Source organism: Astatotilapia calliptera, chromosome 11 (assembly GCF_900246225.1).
Source record: "Astatotilapia calliptera chromosome 11, fAstCal1.2, whole genome shotgun sequence".
In the NCBI taxonomy this organism is placed as follows: domain Eukaryota; kingdom Metazoa; phylum Chordata; class Actinopteri; order Cichliformes; family Cichlidae; genus Astatotilapia; species Astatotilapia calliptera.
This window is the reverse complement of record NC_039312.1, coordinates 22,075,120-22,094,757: the sequence shown is the minus strand read 5'-3', so window position 1 is coordinate 22,094,757 and position 19,638 is coordinate 22,075,120. Positions and strand designations below refer to the sequence as shown.

Here is a 19,638-nt window from a genome sequence, read left to right as displayed (position 1 = left end):
AAATAATCTCGTGAACAACTTCCATTATATTTTATTGGTTACAATAGTGCACATAATACTGAACGGTCAGTGTGTACCTTACAATCCACAACAGAGTGGGTCTTTGTTTTACTTTGTTTCTTATACCATTAAGTGACTCAGTGCTCCTATAGGCCCATTACTGCAGTACCTCAAATGGATCGTAAACCATGGAAGACATGACCTGTGTCCAATACACACGGACGAAATGAAATACTCACACAGTAAAAGGACGAATACATAAACATATGTAGATATGACTCAGCACACGTGTGTGTGTGTGTGTGTGTGTGTGTGTGTGTGTGTGTGTGTGTGCTCGCGTGAAAGAAAAGGAAAGAGACCCTCAGGTGTGGCGCAGCGGATTTATGGTGTTTTTATTGGCTGTTTTCGATGACGACGCCCATGGGTCGCACCATCGTCACCCGGTGGTCACGGGCCCATTCTAGGCAAGATCAGGCTTTGTTTGCCCAGGTTTGGGGGTTGCCACGACGATTGCGACAACGTTTGCTATTGGATGACCTCTGGATACGTCTGGGCCACCCAGACAACTCTCTGCATAATTCAGCTGTAATGTAAAGAAAGGGGAAAAAAGGGTTATTTATTTGTATGCATATTTTCATGGACTGTAAGATCACTGTTCCTTTATACAGACAGGTGACAAATGAAAGGCGAAACCTGAGCCCTGCAGTGGAGGAATCCTGTGGCTCTGACCTGCTGTGGTGTGGTTCATACCTGCTGTCATTTTTATCATTCTTCATCTATTAAACAAAAGATCCAAGTTTAATTTTAATAAAATAAAAGTGAGCGTTACAGCATCAGCAAATATATTATTATTATTATTATTATTGGCGATTTATTTGGTTTTTACCCTCAAAATCAAGCTGATGAATGTACCAACTTGTTAAACTGCACTCTTTGGCATCATCAACTGAGGGAACAAATTATATTTTTTTGGTTATTTGTTTTAGAGAATCACTGCCAAGGAGCAATGAAGCTGCTCCAGTGTTGTCTTTTCCTTTAATTTGTCACCTGTGTATACATTAAGACTAATTCACCTTTCAGATACTCATCCTCACGGCACACTGTCCTCACACAGATCTCTTTGTTGATCACATAAACACGAGGGAGGCTGCGAGAGCACCGGGGTAAAACATGAACATTATGAGGATGGATATACTGATACAGGCTGACAGGGTAACTGTGTTCAGTAATGAAAGTCTTGTGAGCTCAATACTGTTACACAAATATTGTACTAATAATTAAGGACGCTATTTGTAGTACTTTATACTTCTAGCTGTGTCTGTTAACATATCATTTAAGTAGTCTTCAGTAGTAGTTTTCCAGGCTTCTTGAAGGACATTCAAAGCTCTTTACTACTTGTACTGATGCAAAGATGAAGCTGTCATTTTCAGGGAATACCTCTTTGGGAATCACCCTGTCGGTGCAAAAATACTATTTTATGCCCGTCAAACGATGTTATCTTTGGCATAGATTAAATTACAGAAATGGCAACAAATTATGTGTTTTCGTGACAGGCTGCTGGTAACAAAGTGACTAAAGATGCAATTTAAAGCTGCTTTGCTGAGCTGTCTGTTATGTTTAGACACAATAGTGGTTCATCCCTTGAGTCAGGTGCCTTTTTATGATTGAATGACTCATGGGTCGGCGTTAAGTGGCTTAACAACCAAAAAATAAAAGTCCTCTAAAAATGATCAGGTGCGAGGACTGGACTGAAAATGTGTGAAAAAACAGCCAAAATGTCCAAAGAAAAGCCTGGAGAACTGTTGCTCAAGACCATTTCCTTGTTTTCTTTCACCACCTGTCGTTAAAACACTGAAGAAAAAGTAAGACCTTTACTGCTCAGTTTTTAAAAATAAGTAAGTCCTTTTTCTGGAAAAAAGACTAATTAAAAGTGTGTTGTAGAGGATTTGCAGATCACCTGTAGAGACAAAGACTACCAATACATCTCTTGATGGGCTTGTGAACTGAGTACATCCTGGTGCAAGGATACGTCTCCTCCCTACATTCTGCAGAGTGATAACAGCGGAGACACATGTCATGTTGATATTGTGTAAATCACAAAAGTCCTAAAAGTGGAGATACTCACCGGTTGGTATGGCGTTCCCAGGTGCTTCTAGAAGTGAGGAAAGAAAAGAAAAAGAATAAATGAGAAAAACTCAAAGAGTAGCAGACGTCTGTCATCATTATCAAAAGTAAAAGGGCTTTACCAGTTGGCTGAGTTTGGGCTATAACCGTGAGTGCTGTGGAACAGAAACCGCATGAGGGGAGAGGTTTGCAGCATAAAAGCAAACACACAGCGACTCAACCATAATTAAACAAGTTGATTTGTGTGTCCTGTTTGGTAACGTTACCCTGGAAACTGCAGAGGAGCAGGACCACTGGGAGGCTGCCCATTCCTTCAGCTTGTAAGGGGTGAACTTTACGAGCTGCAGGAAACCGAAGAGGAAAAGAGTCGGGATGATTTCACAGAGTGGAACTGCTCAATATCCTCACTATGATTTTTTTTTCTAATTCCTTAACTGTTTATGTTTCCTTTAATCCCGTTACATAAATGCTAACAACATTTCAGCTCAGGGTAATGTTTTCCTTAGAGTTTTGCATCAGCTGAAAACACAGATGTGTAGCACAGTGTCGCACAAGAGCCTCTGATGTCATTTTTCCTACATTTATTTATTCTAGTATTTATTGGACTCCTTGTAAACAGATAAGTGATGCCTGATTTCCTTCCTCCTTCCCCCCCCCCCCCCCCCCCCCCCCCTTCCCTCTCTCATCTCCCGCCCTGCACCATTCCTCTCCTGATGTGTCACAGTAACTTTGGAGTCCAAGATGTGAGTTCTCGCAAAAGAATGTGTTTTTTGTGTGTGGCCTATTTGAGGACCCCTCCACCCCTCCTCTGTTACGCTCTCACATTCTTTCCCAGCTTTATTTTCAGAGAACATATCGCCGCTTTCCAACTGTACAATCATCGCCAGCCAATCTGAACTCGATGGTGGTTTTTTTTTTTCCACATCTTGTCCTTTCAGCAGCGATACATCCCAGAGTCACACATTTGCAATCACTCAGTTGAAAACACTGCATTTTTCTGCTTTAGCTGCTTGTTTGTCTCTGTTGGCTCGTTTGTGAGAGTTTTTTCACTCTTTATGTCTGCTGAACTTCGCATGCAATCAACCCTTCACTCGTCTACAAAGCCTTTTTGACTAAGTTAGTTAACTAGTCAGGCATTCTCCTCCTAACTTGTGTTTACATCTAATCAGAAGGATGTATCACCCAGTTAATGTCTTTGGCTGTGAGTTATCCTGAGTCTGCAGATGTTCTTCTGTGTAATTCCTACAGAATGTGTACAAATCAGGTGGAAAAAGAAACATAACTTGTACTCACAACTTTTGCTGTCGTCCACAACTGCTTTAGTTTTATGAATCTTTTGTCTTCTCTTCTTTTCCCCTCCTTCCCTCTCCTGCACCCTCCTTCTCCTCCTCTGCTTCCTCCTCCCTCTCCTCTTCCCCCTGTCCTCCTTCCCCTGGCACTTTTCATGCTTTTCGCTATTTTCATGTCTCGATTTGATAAAATCTTCTGCCTTTGTCGTCATATCTGATGGTTAGTATCCAATTATATTGCTGTGATAACACGCTATACTCACTTTACTTTGTAAAGGTAAACAGTCTACTGGACTGTATTATTCTCAAATCTAAAGGTGGGTCTTTATGACTGTTAGGATGCAGAGTAAGTTCAGGGGGCCTCCATGTGATGGATAAGAACTAAAGCTACCTGAACCTTTGCACAGTAGTGCATCTTTATATATTTTTACTTCCCCGTGTTTCACTGTTTCATCAGCATACATCAGCAGTTATCCTTCTCTGAATAAAGGTAGATTGAGCACAGGAGTTACAGACACGCTCAACAACTCATTTTCTTTGTATTTGCTTGAAAAAGCACACACAAAGATAAAAGAGATAGAAAAAGCTTTAATTTAATATTTCCTCTTGTATTCCTGTGACAAATGAGAAGGCTGTAAACATGAGCCATTTATTTCCTGGCATATGTTTGTAGTTATTTCACAAATTAACAGTCAAGAATGAGCTCCAAATCTGACTTTTGCAATACTTGGTACAGCCAGCAGATGGAGCAATGCACATAAGAAAGTGGTGCCTCCCATTAACAGACAATCGTCTTGACGCATGCTCAATCATTCAGGTAAGGATGCTCTCGTGGCCATTGATCAATGGTGAATGATCAATCATCGTGACAATTTGCATATTAATGATCATGATTATGATAAACAACATGAAGGCATGAATCCCTCCTGTCTTATATCAATGGTATTAATAGTGTTGGAAATATTTTCTTGGTACACTGTGGGTTCCTTAGTACCAAGCGCAAGCACAGCCTAACTGAGTGTTGTTGTTGTTGTTGTTGTTGTTGATCATCTCCATGCCTTTATGACCACATCACAGAATGTCACAAAGCTCAGATCATTTCAAACTGTCTTCATTGAGGCAGTTCTGCTTGCAAAAGGAGTTCCAACCCAATACTAGCAAGATGTAGAAAACAATGAACTTAATTAAAGTTATATGAGAAATGGATCATGTTATGACCTTTATTTAATTTATTGCCTGAAGTTAAAGGCGATCGACCTTGTCTGTATTTACAGATTACACAGGTAAGAATTAATCATGAATGCTCTCAAGAAAATAACAACATGTAGCTCCAAAGATGGTTTCTCATCCCCGATAAGCCCAAAGTACTTACACTCTGTCATCAGCTCACGCAGCTCGCTGTTTGTTCTCTTTCGAAACAAAGAGATGCATCACAATTGCTTGGAAGACCACAAGTTAGACAGGGAGTGGACATTTTTTATTACTGTATATAAACTTGTCATCTGTGGACTACAGTTCATTACATACCTAAGCTATCGTTCAGAGTTGTCTTATCCGTGTAGATGAAGGCCACTGTTCCAGACCCTTTGTCTCATTGTGTTGAAAGCTTTCTTTCATTGTGACCTTTATAGCAGCTTTGGTGAAACTTGACTCTTCTTTGGCTTCTACGAAGTTGACCAATATAAATATTGCTACGCATACTCTTGAAGCTACAAAGTCTTACTGGCTCTCACCATGTGGTGGGCCAAGTCAGCTCAATAGGGACACACTCATCATCTCCCTTGACATATTGGGGCTACACGGACTCCAGGTTGAGCCTGCGGGATGCCCCTAACAAGGTCGACAGGGTGAGGATGATGACAGCTTGACAGATAGAGGCAGTGTAAGCAAAAGAGACGAGGAGAGGAGCCAATAAGCACGATCAGTCCTGCGAACATATCCAACTGCCCCTCGGTCTACACTTCTGTAGCAGGAGCTACAAAGTAAAGCTAAAATGAAGACAAAAAAGAGGATTAAAGGGGTCAGGTGCTGAGCAAGAAGGACCAGCAATGGTTAAGGCAAAACATGCCTGACTGTAAACACATGATAAAAACTCTAGTTGTTTATTAGTTGTATGGCATTGCATGAGGCATGCCGGCAATGCAATACATACCCTCTCTCCTCTCTTTCACCCCAACATGCTTCACCTTCGCTCTTCGTCTCACTTACAGTCTCTGGATTTCAACCAGCTGATAGATTTTTGTTTTTTTCTAGTACTGCTGTGTTTCCTGTGCACGAAAACCAGCAGCGCAGCACACTTAAGCACTTCGTTTTCTAAACTAGATCCAGTGTGGCTCATTGATGCTTCTCGCTGTTCAAAACTGATAATCTCAGGTTCTCCCAGTCAGCCAGAATCACCTCTGCCAGTCCTGTTTAAGTAATTAAACCTGCTGAGCTGTAAGATGCTGCCAGGTGGGAGAAAAAGTTGCAGTGGAAATATTAGGCCATGATGGGCAGAGGGTTTGGCTTCCAAGTTGGGGTACATTTCGTTCATTTGGCTATATGAACATTTAATTTGGTCAATTAATCTGGCTCTTATATCGCCGTGCATTTTTGCAGACCTCATTCTGGTGACAGGTGAAAACCTTCATCAGATATCTGTCTAAATATCTGTTACATAGTGTGGAGTTTTCAGGCTGGTTTTCTCTGTGCCCTCTGTCTCACCTTTGTAAAAAATGCACTTTTAAAAACACTAATGCATGTCCTCTCAGAGTCAGAAAGAAGGCAAACGCTGTATAATGTAAAGGATGAAAAATAAGCAGGTAGCTTGAAGGCAGCGAATGTGATGATGTAGACCTTTACAGAGTTTAAACTTTCCAGCTAAAGTGTGCTTCATGCAATATTGGTAACACGCAATCTCAATGGCGCTGACATCTAAATACTAGCTTCTTTGGTTTCTGGACGTGGGAGTGTGTCTTTCAACTTGACAAATGTTCAAAGGTCTGTCATGACATGTGACTTGGAAGTACATACGTGAGTTAAAATAAACTAAGCTGCATCTCCAGCTTGGTTCAGCAATTCAGCAGTAGTCCACATGTGTAGCTGTCCTTGTTTCTCCTGTTTTCATCATCCCCGCTATCTGTCCTTCTGAACCTCCAACAGATTTGCACCTCGATCAGCATCTTTGTGTTGGCACTCGATTGTCTCAGCAGTCTGCACCATGTGTTTCCATTTGTCAGGCTGAGGTCCTCCTTTAACGCCCAATCTGAGTGTCACATGAGCTTTGGTTCCCAGAAACCAGTAAATCCCAAACCACCATTGCTAAAGGAGATAACAAATGTTTTCACGTAAACATTTGGTATTGTGTGACACAGCTGATACGCGGCCGTGATCCGAGAAGTAAGTAGAGTGAGGGAATGACAGCCGTCAAGTGTGAAGAAAACAGATCTGACTGTAATTGCAAAGATGAAAGGGAAAGACCAGGTCCAAGTGGCACGGCAGAAGAAAGGGAAAAGTAATCTGCACAAGGGCCAGAGATAAAACGAGATGAGGGTAAATGGGCAAGATGGGTCAAAGTGTTCCATCAGATTGTGCTGCTACAGGCCTGTGGGCGCCAAGGCAGCCTGACTTTTGCGTTTGGAAGGCTGTGAAGTGCAGATAGTCAGAGGGAGGTGATGATTTGCATGGTTTGTAAATAGATGGCCCAGAAGTCTATTTATAAATCCATCTGGAGTGGTCCTTAGCAGGGGTTAGCGCAGGCCCCACCAGCATGCACACACTCACGCACAGCGCATTAGCAGCTCGCTACCAGCAGGGATCCAGTCCAAATGGTACATTTGCTCCACATTAAATAGTCCTTGCACCATTTAATATCTAGCAGGGTGAGGACTGCGTCGTGTTTTTTCTTACATACTACTGGACAGTTAACATCACAGTATGACTGAGTGACGGCAAATGTGAACAAAGGCGCCATCAGCAATTCCGTGAAATCCATTTCGGAGGGTTCTGTATGCAGGCTTGCAGGTGATCTTTCAACAAGTAATTATTCTCTCTGACAGATACAGGACAGCTCTCTCCTGAATCCATACTGAGGCCAACTAGCCACTTGCAGATTTCCCATGAGGTGTGTTTCATTGTCAGTACATCACCTACAGTGGGCATCACTGAGAACAGCATGAAGGGGTTATTTTAGCCCTAAAATCCTTTTCTCTCCTAGTATAGGTGCCATGCCTGTGATTTTCATCACTCCAGCACGAAAGAAGATCATGCTGGTATCGCTGTCAGACTGTATTGTTAGTCCAATTTTAGATGTGCTCCTGCTGTTCTGCTGCACCTGTTGCTTCAACACCACATCCAAGATGTCATAATTTCCATAGATGTGCTTGTCTACGTGCTGTATGCAATGCTGTCTAAACAGAATAAAGTCTAGGGTGCTTTGTAGTGTCTTCAAATGTAGCTTTTATCTGAACCATCATCATCTGCAAATCCTCTTTATTGTCAGCCTGACTTGCTACTTATATAACACATGCAACACCACTGATTTATTTTGCATAAACCAACATTCCAACACAAGTCTTTAATAGCATTATAATACAGCTTTTTGTTCAGACATCACACTTTTCTTGTATTATTTTCACACAAACACACATATTTACAAACGTTCCCAAACAGAAATATGTACAATGAAGTTGCACTTTGAGTATTAAGGGTACTTATAAAAATATGAAAACGCTTAAACAGTTTCATAAAAACAAAGTTTATCTCTCCCCCCTTCCTTCCCTGAGAAGCTCTTCTTCTACCCCCCCTCTCTCCCTCATTTTTCTGGCTTCCTTCTCCGCCTCCTCTGCTTTCCTCTTCTCCTCTCTCTCTGTCTCCATCAGCCATGGCCCTCCCAGATAGCTCAGGATCTCCTCTGGAGTCCCTCTGTGTTTGGGCTCAGGGTGGAGTAGCTCCTTCAACAGAGTCATCACTAATGGGCTGAGGCCCTCAAACTGTGAAGGAGGAGGATTGTCTCTTTGTTTTCTCTCCATAATAATGTAATCATCAGCGTCCTCCTCACCCCTCCACTCGCCATCTCGCATTTTCTCGTCACGTTTGGCCTCACGGTCAAACCACTCCTTATATTTTCGGTAGCCACGATCATCGTGAGTGCTCTCCTCCCAGGGGAAGCAGCCAGTTAGCAGGCAGTAGACGAGCACACCAAGAGCCCAGCTGTCAATGCAGGGCTCTACTGATATCCAGATGTCTTCTACCTCTTCTTCAGTTCCTTCAGTCCGCCTTCTCTCCATCTCCTTCTCGGCCTCCTTGGCAGGTTCCACCTCAGGCGTGCAGAAAGGCGACTCGTACCAGACAGCTCGAACGGTGGTGCCGATGGCTCGGGCGAGGCCAAAGTCCCCGAGTTTGACCCAGCGACAGGAGCTGTCACAGAGGAAGATGTTCTCAGGTTTGATGTCACGGTGGACAAAGCCCAGAGAGTGGAGGTGTGTAACTGCACCGCTCAGCTGGGACATCACCCTCTGCACGCAGTCCTCATTCACCCCTGCCTGAAACAGACAGACAGTATGATTGAGTGGTGGCCCAATATCAGACAGTTATTATTATTTTTTATATAATATTTTATAAGACAATTAGGCCAAGTGGAGTCTGATAGGAGGACTGTGTTACTGGCACTAAGACAACAAAATCTTAACTGGTTGGTGACGCATTTGGAAATCCCTGTTTAACTTCATGTACTCTCTCTTCATTGAGTGAGAGCGGGCTGTTCTTATTCTTATCAGCGCTTCATTGTGTTATTGGCAGAGACACAAACAGGGAAGTAGGTGAGCTGGAAGCTGTTATCAAGCATGTCTTATGTTTAAACTTTTAGAAATGAGCGCTCAACAAGTACAAACTCCCAAAAGAGTAAAGGAAAATTTGTGGAATAATATGCCAATCTTCATGAATACAGTTAAACACTGTGCATGCTGCTGCACATCTTGTGATGTGATGCAGTTTGTGTGGCTGAGATGAATGTTAAGGTTTAGCTATAGACTCCTGCAGTGATTCATCACACCTGGTCACTGTTCACCTTCAGGGTTTTTGTTAAAGTATCGAATACTGCAGTGTTTTTTAGCTGATATGTCATAGTCTAAGAAGGAGAAGAAACTGAATTCAGGGTAGGTGATGTGAGTGAGGACATGTAGTTATATTATACAATAATATTTGGAGACTACAGCAGGAACACTTAAACAACAATACTGTGATTCTATTGAAAGTAATAAACTGTGTAGGCTGTAATAGCTGTAATCGCTTTTTAGTTCTTTGGATAAAATGACTGGAATATTGGGATTCTGGGGTTTATGAAGCAAAAACATATCAGCTTGTATAACATTTGTATTAAGTTTTGCTGCTGTATATGTTTTCTGTTGTATTAGTAGGGCGTGCGTATAGTTTCTTTCATGCCACACGTCAGCCAAACTGACCTCGGACACTATAACACTGTAGAGGTCACCGTATAGACCGGCTTGCTGGGCAAACACATAGTAGGATGGCGTGGAGAAGAAGATGCCCAGGGCTCGTGTCAGAGACGGATGGGTGCAGTAAGATAGGGACAGATTGTATTCACGCAGGAAAGAGGTGAGCGAGGTAGACTGACGAGGGAAGAACTTCAGAGCCATAGGAGTTCCTGATGAGAGTAAACCAAGATGAGATCTAATTAGCTTCAAAATTCCCTTATAAATAATCTCACCACCTGTGGCATGTGAGTGTTGTCCATCACCGACACTGTGAACAAATATAACTTCCCCTTTGGGGAGACCATATTTCACATCTACACCCCAGTTGCAGCAACTTTATCCGAGAGAATGTAAGAAAGCTCTTCATTAGAGCAACAGAATAAAGAAGGATCTGTTCTCACGTTACTGCAGAGCTGACCCCACAAAAAACATGTGGTTTCTTTACTAGAAGGAAAACTGAGTCTGAGGTGCTCAGGGACACTTTTGCAAATACTTCAGATAGGCAGCGAGTTTTAAAAAAATGGAAAAATGTTTAGTTAAAGAAGCTCCCACTGAACTGAGTCTTGCACTAACCTCTCTTTCTGTGCACAGCCAGCATGACTTTCCCATAGGATCCTTCTCCCAGGAGCTTCACCATCCGAAAGTGTTCAGAAACTTTCAGATTGGGCATGGATTGCGCCGAGAGGAAACATAGCTCGTCGAGTTCCTGAGCTGCTGCAGCCTGGGAACATATGAAAGCACACACACATAAATCCAAATTGATGAAATAAGAGCCGCAGCTTGAGCAGCATGTGTTGATGTTATTGATAGATAACTTCAGAGAATGAAGTCTGAATCTGAGGGAGCACGTTCAGATGCGTTACCTGAACCTCGGGCATGACAAGACCTCGGGACTTCAAACCTCACACATCACATTAGCTGCAATAGTAAAAATCTTTTTTTTTTAAATTCTATGCAAGTTTATTGGCTTACTATTTAAGTTTAAGATGTTTGTGCCATCCCAGCAAACATTTGGCAGAAAATACTGGAACATGTTGGGGTATATAGACACTCCAGACATCAGGATGTCTTATCAGGATGATCAGAACATTTGGCAGCGTGATTTAGTGTTCATCCCTATTGTTATTCGTTGCTTCATGAAGTCTCACGCATGATGATTTACTTTGAAGTAGATCCGCCACCACATAGCCCATAACACCAGGACGGGTGTGAACAACTAAGACAAGAGCTTAACGCAAAAGATAAAGAGACTCCAGAAGGATAACATATTTTTATTCTTGACCTTCCACATGTTGTGTAACTGTGACGTCCCTGCAAACACCTAGTAGTATTTGCTGTGCTGGTACCAATCAATATTTCTGGTTTGAATTAATATAATAAGCCTGATTACTGTTACAGAAAAACATTTCCAATCACTTACAATCATTCCAAATGGTTGGAAAATTGATTAATTTCAGCTTTGAGTCATTTTTAAGGAAACTGATAGACTTGATGTGCAGCCAATACCGGAAAAAAACAGGTTTTGACCAGCCTGCGAGCACGACGTTGTGCAGATGAGCTGTATTTTAAACAGACTAATGATGGCCCGTTTGAGGACTGATACTGCACAGATTAATGCTGCAGGTGCAACAACAGGCTCTGCTCTGCAGCAACTAAAACATTTTATATCACAAGGAGGATCAAACATGACATTTCAGACAGCTTCCACATGCATGAAAGCAAAATGTTGAAATGTTTTTAAGCACATTTCCACGAGTTTAAGCCTCAGTGGGATTTCGTTCCAGGAGCTGTTAACACGAGTTGAAGTTATCGCATTGTCAGATTCTTTTGGTGCTCCTCATTCCACGCGTGCTTAAGTGAAAATGACTATCATTTATTTTATCTAGGTCACAGTTTAGCTGAGTGACTCCTACACATTAATCACACAGAAGCATCTAAGACACTGGTTGTATGCTGATACTTGCCATGTCCTAAGTCACTAAAGTGATTATTAATTAAAAGCTCTTTGGCACAAAGAAGTAAGTGTTATAATGTCTTAATGTAGCTCATCACTAACTAATTTGAAGTCCATTAGAAGTGTCAAGCATCGGGAGTTGAAAACACCACTTAATGATACAGTCTGAAGCCAAAGAGAAATGCTGTAGTAAAAAGTCATCAGTGTATTCATGCAACGTCTGCATGCCATCCCATCAGCTAGAGGCAAATCATTAAGGCATTACAGAAAACCTGCAAACGGTCTGCATGTGCACGATATTACTGTTTTCTTGACAGTAGTTTTTCCTGCACTCACATGTTGACATTATGAGTTTGATTAAAGTCACAAATATGTATCTGAAAACTAAATGTAAAGGTTTGGATGGACAGGAATAATGTGCAATACTTACTGTCATTTTCTGCTCAGTTGGATGATCTCTACTCAGTTTTCTCTGCTCTTTTCAGCATCTAATCAAAGAGACTTTGAAAACTTGACAGGCTCCTGTTAGGGAGCTGCTGTTCAGGCTGAAGATCTACTGAATGTTTGCAGCTAGACTGATAATCAAAGTGGATATTTTTGCCTTGGCTCCCTTGTTCCATGCAGTAGCACAGCTGACTTTATAAAGGAGGCTTATAGATGTTTACTGGAGACCAGGATATTGGCTGTGTGTTTCTCCCCATGAGACACATGCTTAACTCCCTCCCTCTCTTTTCCTACTCTTGTGCCAAGACTCCCGCTCTCTCCGCCTCTGGCCTGTTATGCTGGCAAATACGCACGAACCAGCTACAAGGCATTTCAAACCTCCTACTCCCCGTGTGCCCCTCTCTACTGCACAGCACTGCTAATATCCCACCTCTTCCAATCTGTCAGTCAGCCTGACCACATTAACCCATCGCTCTCCTGCCTCCCCTCTCCTCAGCTGTCATTCACCTTGTACCCCCTCGTTTTCCTTCCATGTCTCTTTCTCACCCTCTCAGCCTGTCTGAGTCAGTGAAATCCACACACAGTATAGGATTCCTCTTTTAATCAACAGGTATGCTGGAATGATTGGAATAGGCCAACAAGCTGTATCCATGATCCCTGAATCTTACTGGGATTACAGCATATAGTTACAGAGCATTTTATTTTTAAATATTGATGTTCTCTCTTCCTTATCCTTGATATCTGCCACTTTCTGATGGAGGCATTTAAAATTGATCAAAATTAAAATCGACTAAAATATAATCATCACATCCATAAATGAAGGTTTTCATTGGTCATCATAATTCCTCTTCTTGTTACACAATGCTATCTGACTTACTCTCTTTTCAAGCACATATTAATCATCAGACTCATATTAAGAAGATCTGAGACCTTGCTTTAAAAGAAAAACATAAAACTTAATTCTGCACTTGATCTAAATGCCAGCTTTATTTCCTACTTAACACCAGCTGTAGGTCAGGCCTTTCCTCCAGCTCCCATAGCTTCAACACCCTCCTCCTCTTTCGGTCTGCTCAGATAGATTTCCCCTGGTACTACATACTACAGACATATTCTTGCCACTGGATTGTTGGCTGTGCATTATGTAACACAAACACTGGCTGCTATCACAACGGGCCAGTCCCTTCTCAGGTTACTAACACCACTGCTTGTGTTCAGCTGGTCATCACCGACAGGCTGCATGTTTGTGCATGTACCACAAGGCTCTTTGGCCTCTGCTGTGACAACCAACTTGCCCACTCCACCAACAAAACTCTTACTGCTCTCATTTTGATGCCAAGATGCATTCAGTTTCATTCACAAATACTGTGTGTAAGGCATGCATGTACAAAATGCAAACAGATTGCCCACTTTGTTGCTGATGATGTTTCACACAAACTTTCACCTTTGCTTTACTGGCACATTACATAATATACAGTAGATAGATATATATACACAAAGTGGGCCCCATTTGTCCAGGTTCCATGTTCTTTGAGGGAATGTTCTGTGCTTATTATACGGTGGGGGGGGGGGGGGGGGGGGGGGGGGGGGGCGCATTAAAGAAAAATCCTGAACCTTTGACCCCTGCAGTGCTGGAGTTATGCTCTGGTTGGGATCTTTTCTGGCACGGGTTAGTCTTCTTGTCTCCCAGAGGAATGGGTGAGTGCAAATTAGTACAAATAGTCCAGCGTCACCTTCATCCTGCAATGACACATTTCCATGCTAATGAAAGCAGTCTCTTTCAGGATGTCACTGCCCTTATCCACTGGGGTTTGATAAGTATGATAATGATGGTAATCACATCATCTTAACCAAATCATTTATGTCAGGCTTCAGAAACAGAAATAGTGCACAGTCACCTCACAACACAGCCTGACTTTCTTATATGCATTTTGAAATAAAAGAATCCTGTTACAACTTGGTATGTTTGTGTATCCTTATTATTTTATTTTTTCATCTATGGGTACGACATTTTGTCCTTATTTCCTGTTTCACTGATAAAAGTTCATATTAAACATGGCTAAATGTTTCTACATGAGCCAAAGGTTGCACTAAAGGTTTGGGTTATGACATTTTTTTCTATTGCTGAATCTCTGTGATGTCACAGTGATGTCTTAATATGGGCACGGGACTGTTGTGGCAGCCAGACAAAATAAGGTTAGTTTAACGACAAGCTAAAGCTGCTTGTTTCAGGCAGCGGATGAAAATGAGGTGTTTCACCAAGATTGAGTATGCAAAACCATGCAAAGCGACTCTGATACAGTCTAAACAAAGAGGAAAAACCTCTCACCTCTGAGACAACTGGAGCAATATTTGATGGGTTTTTCTCAGTAACACAGTCTTCTCACGACAAGAAGGTCCTGTGTTTGAGACTCCAGCTAACAGAGATGGGGGGTTTTTTTTAATCTGTTTGCATGTTCTCCCTCTGTGCGTTTCTCCCACAGTCCAAAGACCTGTTAGCAAGCATGCCAAGTTAACTGATGATGCTAAATTGGCCATAGATGTCAATGTGAGTGTGAATCGTTGTGTCTCTTTCTCTCTCTCTAACCTCGCTCTAGTTCATAATAAAATGAAAGTGCCTAAAAAATGAATCACTTCAGTTAGTCTTGAGTTGATGCAGTATCTTTTAGTCAGTTTGTCTTGTGGCAAAGTAATAGTCAGGTACTGAGCAGCCGATAAGCAATGTATTACAAGTACAGTTTTCAAAGAAACTGGTTTGCCATCTCCTCACTCATCGGCAAAACAGGAATGAATAAATAAATGGAAGCAACTGCATTTACTGAATAGCCAGGAGCTCAAAAGAGGCCAACAAAACAAACTTATACAGACTAATACAAAAGGCAATTTTAGCATGATGATAAATTATTAATTCAAGTGATTGTGACAAAAGGACCTGATACGTACACAATGTTGCAGGGTTGAGCCTACAAACAAATACCTACTCAGAAAAAAAACGGGTTTTTTTAGTAATAAATAAATAACTAGACATAAAATGAACAGAAACAGATCTGAGAGTTCATTTGTCAGACAAGAAACCACAGTGATGAATGTTATTTACATCCAGAAAGTGACAGCACAGACTTTCAAAAGAGCATCTCGTGAGAGCTTCGGTGTTAGTTTGTTTGATTCCTCCTCTTCAAAAGCCCCTCCTCAGGCTGAGTCCAGGTCTTTCTTTTAAAACAAAGTAACAATCCTCTCCTCTTGGGGGAGTGGGCACAGAGGAAATACTAAATAAAGTTTCAGTGTGACATAATAGTGGAACGACACCTGTCAGAATAATTTATACTTGTTATAATCGCCGGCATTTTGCTTGTCCTCATAAGATTAGTGTTTCCAAAGCAGAGTAACATTACATTACAGTCATATAGTTTGCTTGAGTCACGCTGCAATGTTTTCTTCAATCCCCTCCTCCCTGGAGAGAAGGGAAAGATAAAGGGATAAAGAGATGAAGGATTAAAGGGGAACTTGTAACACACATGCATGCCAGCTGTTGTTCTGATCCAAGAGGCTTGCGGGGTATTTTTCATGGTCCCAGGGAAGGCAACGCTGGTCTGGTGTCACACCAGATAGTTCGAGGATGCCTCTCTGTGGACGGTGAGGGTCATTGCAGTTTTGGGCAGAAATTGTTGCTGCACGTTAAATCTTAAGATTTACTCAATTTATGGTGTCACTTTTCATGTTTTCATTCATTAAGAAGTGAAATACTTCCTGCTCAAATATTTCTCAATATTTTTCACATCATCAGTGTGCTTATGGGTCTTCTCACTCTGACAAGAAGCTTCAGTTAAACACAACATCAAAATAGTGTCTTTGGAATTTTACTTAAATGATGCGCTGTTAAATAAATAAATAAATAATTTGTTCCTTTCCTGATTTTTTTTGTGCTTATTTTTTTTAATACACCATAAAATCAAATTCGTTTCCAGAACTTAAAAAAAAAAGTAGTAAAGCTTACTTAAGATAACTAAGGCAGGACAACTTGTTCATTGTGGGTACACAGTACTAAAAATAACTTGAGTTTTCTTTTTTTTTCTTTTTTTCTTTTTTTTTGGCCTGTCCCGTTTGGCTCTTTTGCCATCAGAATTGTTGTCTAAAGGCAAAGGAAGATGCCCAACGGATTTACTTTACCAAACTGACCATCCCAGCCTTGCCGTAATGGTCCATTTGATTCACCTTTTATTGTTTATTTTATTTTCACTTACTGAATACGGGACAGACTTGACTGGGGGAAAGAAGGGGAGAAAGAAAGAGGGAAAGAGAAACAGCTGAGAAGAGGGACGGGGGAGAAGGGCAAAAGACAAAAACCAACAGAACGGGCAGAGAAAAAAAAGGGAAAAAAAATGCATATATCAATCACCTGGATCACCTGCTGAGAAAGAAAAAAGAAAACAAGCAGAAGAGAACAAGAGTAATAGAATAAACAGCATCACAATGATATATGGGAATATGACAGTAAATACTAAATATTAAACATTATTGTGCAGCACATAAGATCAACAGAACACAGTGTGCTTTGAGGTAGGAGCCAAAAAGGGTGTAGTTTGTGGGTGTGATCACCAGTGTGTACACCTGTGAGCATGGACGCGCTTGTTTTTTTGGGTTTTTTTTAAAAGGTTCCTTCATGTAATGATCTGCCTGAGGGTGTGGGGGGGCCACAGCCCGTCCTCCAGGGCATGAAGTAGGTATGGAGGAGATCAAAACTCCAGACATCCAGAGGCCCTCAGAACACAAGAGACCAAGGAAGACCAACAGAGGGGCAGCTGCGCCACTGTCCCAGAAAGAGCTGAGGAGAGTCCCAGATGAGGGCTCACTCAGCAGCCGCGGAGCAGAAGCCAGGGGGAGTTGCAGTGACGCGCCCGTGAACTCCGCCGGCAGCCAGCTGTGCCTGAGTGACCGAGCCCCAGGCTGAGAGGCCGGGGGCACCCCACCTCCGAAGTGGCCCGAGCGAGCCCCAGGCTCCAGGCCCCGATAAGCGGCCGCCAAGGAGTGAGCCGGTGTGTACCTGGACGCCCATCCCCGGACACAAAGAACCACCAACGCACCGATGTCTGAGGGAGTCCGCCACTGGCAGAGGAAGTGGTGGTAGGGGGAGATAGGTCTCCAAACCTTGGAGGGCCTGAGATGTCCCCAGAGAGGTGGCGCCTGACACCCAACCTGACATATAGACACAGAAATACAGGCACACACAGATACAAACATCCATTCCCACCCTCATGCTCTCATATGCACTTACTCCACACTCAACCAACGTGGAGACAGACATAAAGAGACGCTGTACACACGATCACACTCCCCAAGCGTACTCTACGAACCGGGTCTAGGTACCCTTGCCCCTGGAGGGGGGAACTGCACCCAGACCCAGGTGGTGTTACCCTTTTCCCTGCGGTGGGGGGAGGCAGACCGCCCCAACTCCGCAGCAGCAGGGAGGCCCCACACTCCAGACCGCAGTCGGACGGCCAACTCCTCCTCCTAGCCCCCCCCCCACTCCAGCAGGCCGCAGAGAATGGGGGTGAGATGCATGTGTGTTCTAAGGTGCATTTAAAACCCAGGAGGGCATGGAGCTACCTGCCAGAGAGCAGCAGGTAAGCGCATGGTCCCTCCTGCTAGCCCTCAATGTCTACGTGTATATAACTTTGAGAGGTGGGCAACAACGCCATGGGTGGGGTGTACACCCTGATGGTACTTTGGACTCCGTGTATCGTGCCCACCCCCAAGATCCTATATGTATGTGTAATGAGAGTGTGAGTAATGTGAATGTCTAAGTTGTGGGATAAAATTGAGGCAGAGGCAGCCAGAAGGGGACAGAGGGGGGGGGGGGGGGGGGAGCCTCCTCTGCACCCTGGTGACATACCCCTACTCCAAGGTCCTGCATGTGTGGGTGGATGTGGTGGAGCGGGAAGGGGGAGGCAGCTGGAGATGGGGAGGGAAGGAAGGGAGGGGCAAGTGACCCCTCCCTGGGGCCAGCTCCCCCACTGACCCCAGTAGGCACCCCCATACTCCGCCAGGGAAAGGGGGCCCAGGCCCATCCAGACCGGGGCCCAGTGGGCAGTGGACAGTCCACCCAACCCCACCACAGAGAAAACTGCACCCACCCCACCATCCACTCATCTTCCAGACTACATAAGACAATAAACACCCAGGCTGAGATCTTCCTCCACCTCTCCTGTATAACTTGAGTTTTCTGAGTGAGCAATACTAAATATTTATCCACTGACAAAAATCAACTAAATTAAATCACAATTTGTGAGAACTTTAAATTTTGCTTTCATAAAAATTGAGTGTAACTAAACTAAACTAAACAAATTATGTTTTATCATCCTGGAGCTTAAGAAATTTCTTATACGGTGTTCATATTAAGTGTTGTTGTATGTAAGCATAATTAAAAACACTTCTTGTAATGCAATTAAAATCAGCCCAACTTTTATTTTTAAATGCAAAAACAGTATTTCAGCCAACATGCTGGACACCATTCTGCTGAACAACAAACAAGTATACTGCAACCATTGTAGCTTGAGTTATTTAAATATTATCAAATTGAAATGTTATATTTATTTTTACACAATTTTAAACTTGAATAACCTTACAATAAAACAAGGTCTCAGATATAATTATTCTGAAACTAAACTTAGGCTTCCCATAACTTTGTACTGCAAGTAACATTAATAAATATAAAATGTATTTATTGTTCAGCCATAAGTGCAGTCTGTAGCTCAAACAACATATTTGTTTTGCATTTAAACACAGAAGCTTGGTATATTGTAATAGTTCTAAGGATAGTTTGTTTCTCAGTCCAGGCCTTCTCATTCCCGACACTTCACACTCAGCTGTGAACTGCTCCATTGCCAGCTGGAGACCACCACTTGATGGCTGACCAAGCCCAATAGGACTCCTCCTTCAGCTTGATGGCTCCCTTCTGGGATTACCACCACAAAACAGGCACCACCAATCACGCAAAATAAAATGACCATTAAAACAAAAATAAAATGACCATTTCATATGTTTGTTTTTTTTTAATTATGAGGGCATTTGTATTGACCTGAGATACACTCTCTCAATCTACTTCTTTGTTTTTTATCTAGAAACAAAAACATAACAAACTACAAAAAAAAAAAGGTCAACAAGAAAAAACGATCAAAAATATATGAACTAATTAATAATTAATGATTTTAGTTGGGTGACTTATTTGTATGTTTTACATACAAAATTCCAACAGTAGTATAAACTGTCAGATAATGAAGTAAAATATAAAATATCCATAGAGAGGCAGCAATAGAGAGAGGCATAAAAGGCCAGACACTCAAGTAAAGTAAGCTGCCTG

At 42.4% G+C, this 19,638-nt stretch overlaps 2 protein-coding genes across 3 annotated transcripts; both read right to left on the bottom strand.

The window, feature by feature from the left end:
- Positions 1 to 13: 13 nt before the first annotated feature.
- mfap5 (microfibril associated protein 5) lies at positions 14 to 5,016 on the bottom strand. Of its 2 annotated transcripts, none has more exons than XM_026184992.1 (7): positions 4,941 to 5,016; positions 2,391 to 2,465; positions 2,247 to 2,279; positions 2,126 to 2,152; positions 1,958 to 2,045; positions 1,074 to 1,147; positions 14 to 583 (listed from the first exon to the last, which is right to left on the bottom strand). In XM_026184992.1, exons 2-7 carry the CDS (start codon positions 2,431 to 2,433, stop codon positions 471 to 473), a joined length of 378 nt encoding a protein of 125 aa, XP_026040777.1. In that variant the 5' UTR covers positions 2,434 to 2,465; positions 4,941 to 5,016; the 3' UTR covers positions 14 to 470. The 2 variants fall into 2 exon arrangements, with proteins under 2 accessions (XP_026040777.1, XP_026040776.1); XM_026184991.1 differs by lacking the exon at positions 4,941 to 5,016 and adding an exon at positions 4,786 to 4,915.
- Positions 5,017 to 7,953: 2,937 nt separating this feature from the next.
- On the bottom strand, positions 7,954 to 12,636 carry sbk3 (SH3 domain binding kinase family, member 3). The gene is made up of 4 exons (XM_026185994.1): positions 12,271 to 12,636; positions 10,460 to 10,607; positions 9,854 to 10,056; positions 7,954 to 8,935 (listed from the first exon to the last, which is right to left on the bottom strand). Exons 1-4 carry the CDS (start codon positions 12,274 to 12,276, stop codon positions 8,150 to 8,152), a joined length of 1,143 nt encoding a protein of 380 aa, XP_026041779.1. The 5' UTR covers positions 12,277 to 12,636; the 3' UTR covers positions 7,954 to 8,149.
- Positions 12,637 to 19,638: the final 7,002 nt, after the last annotated feature.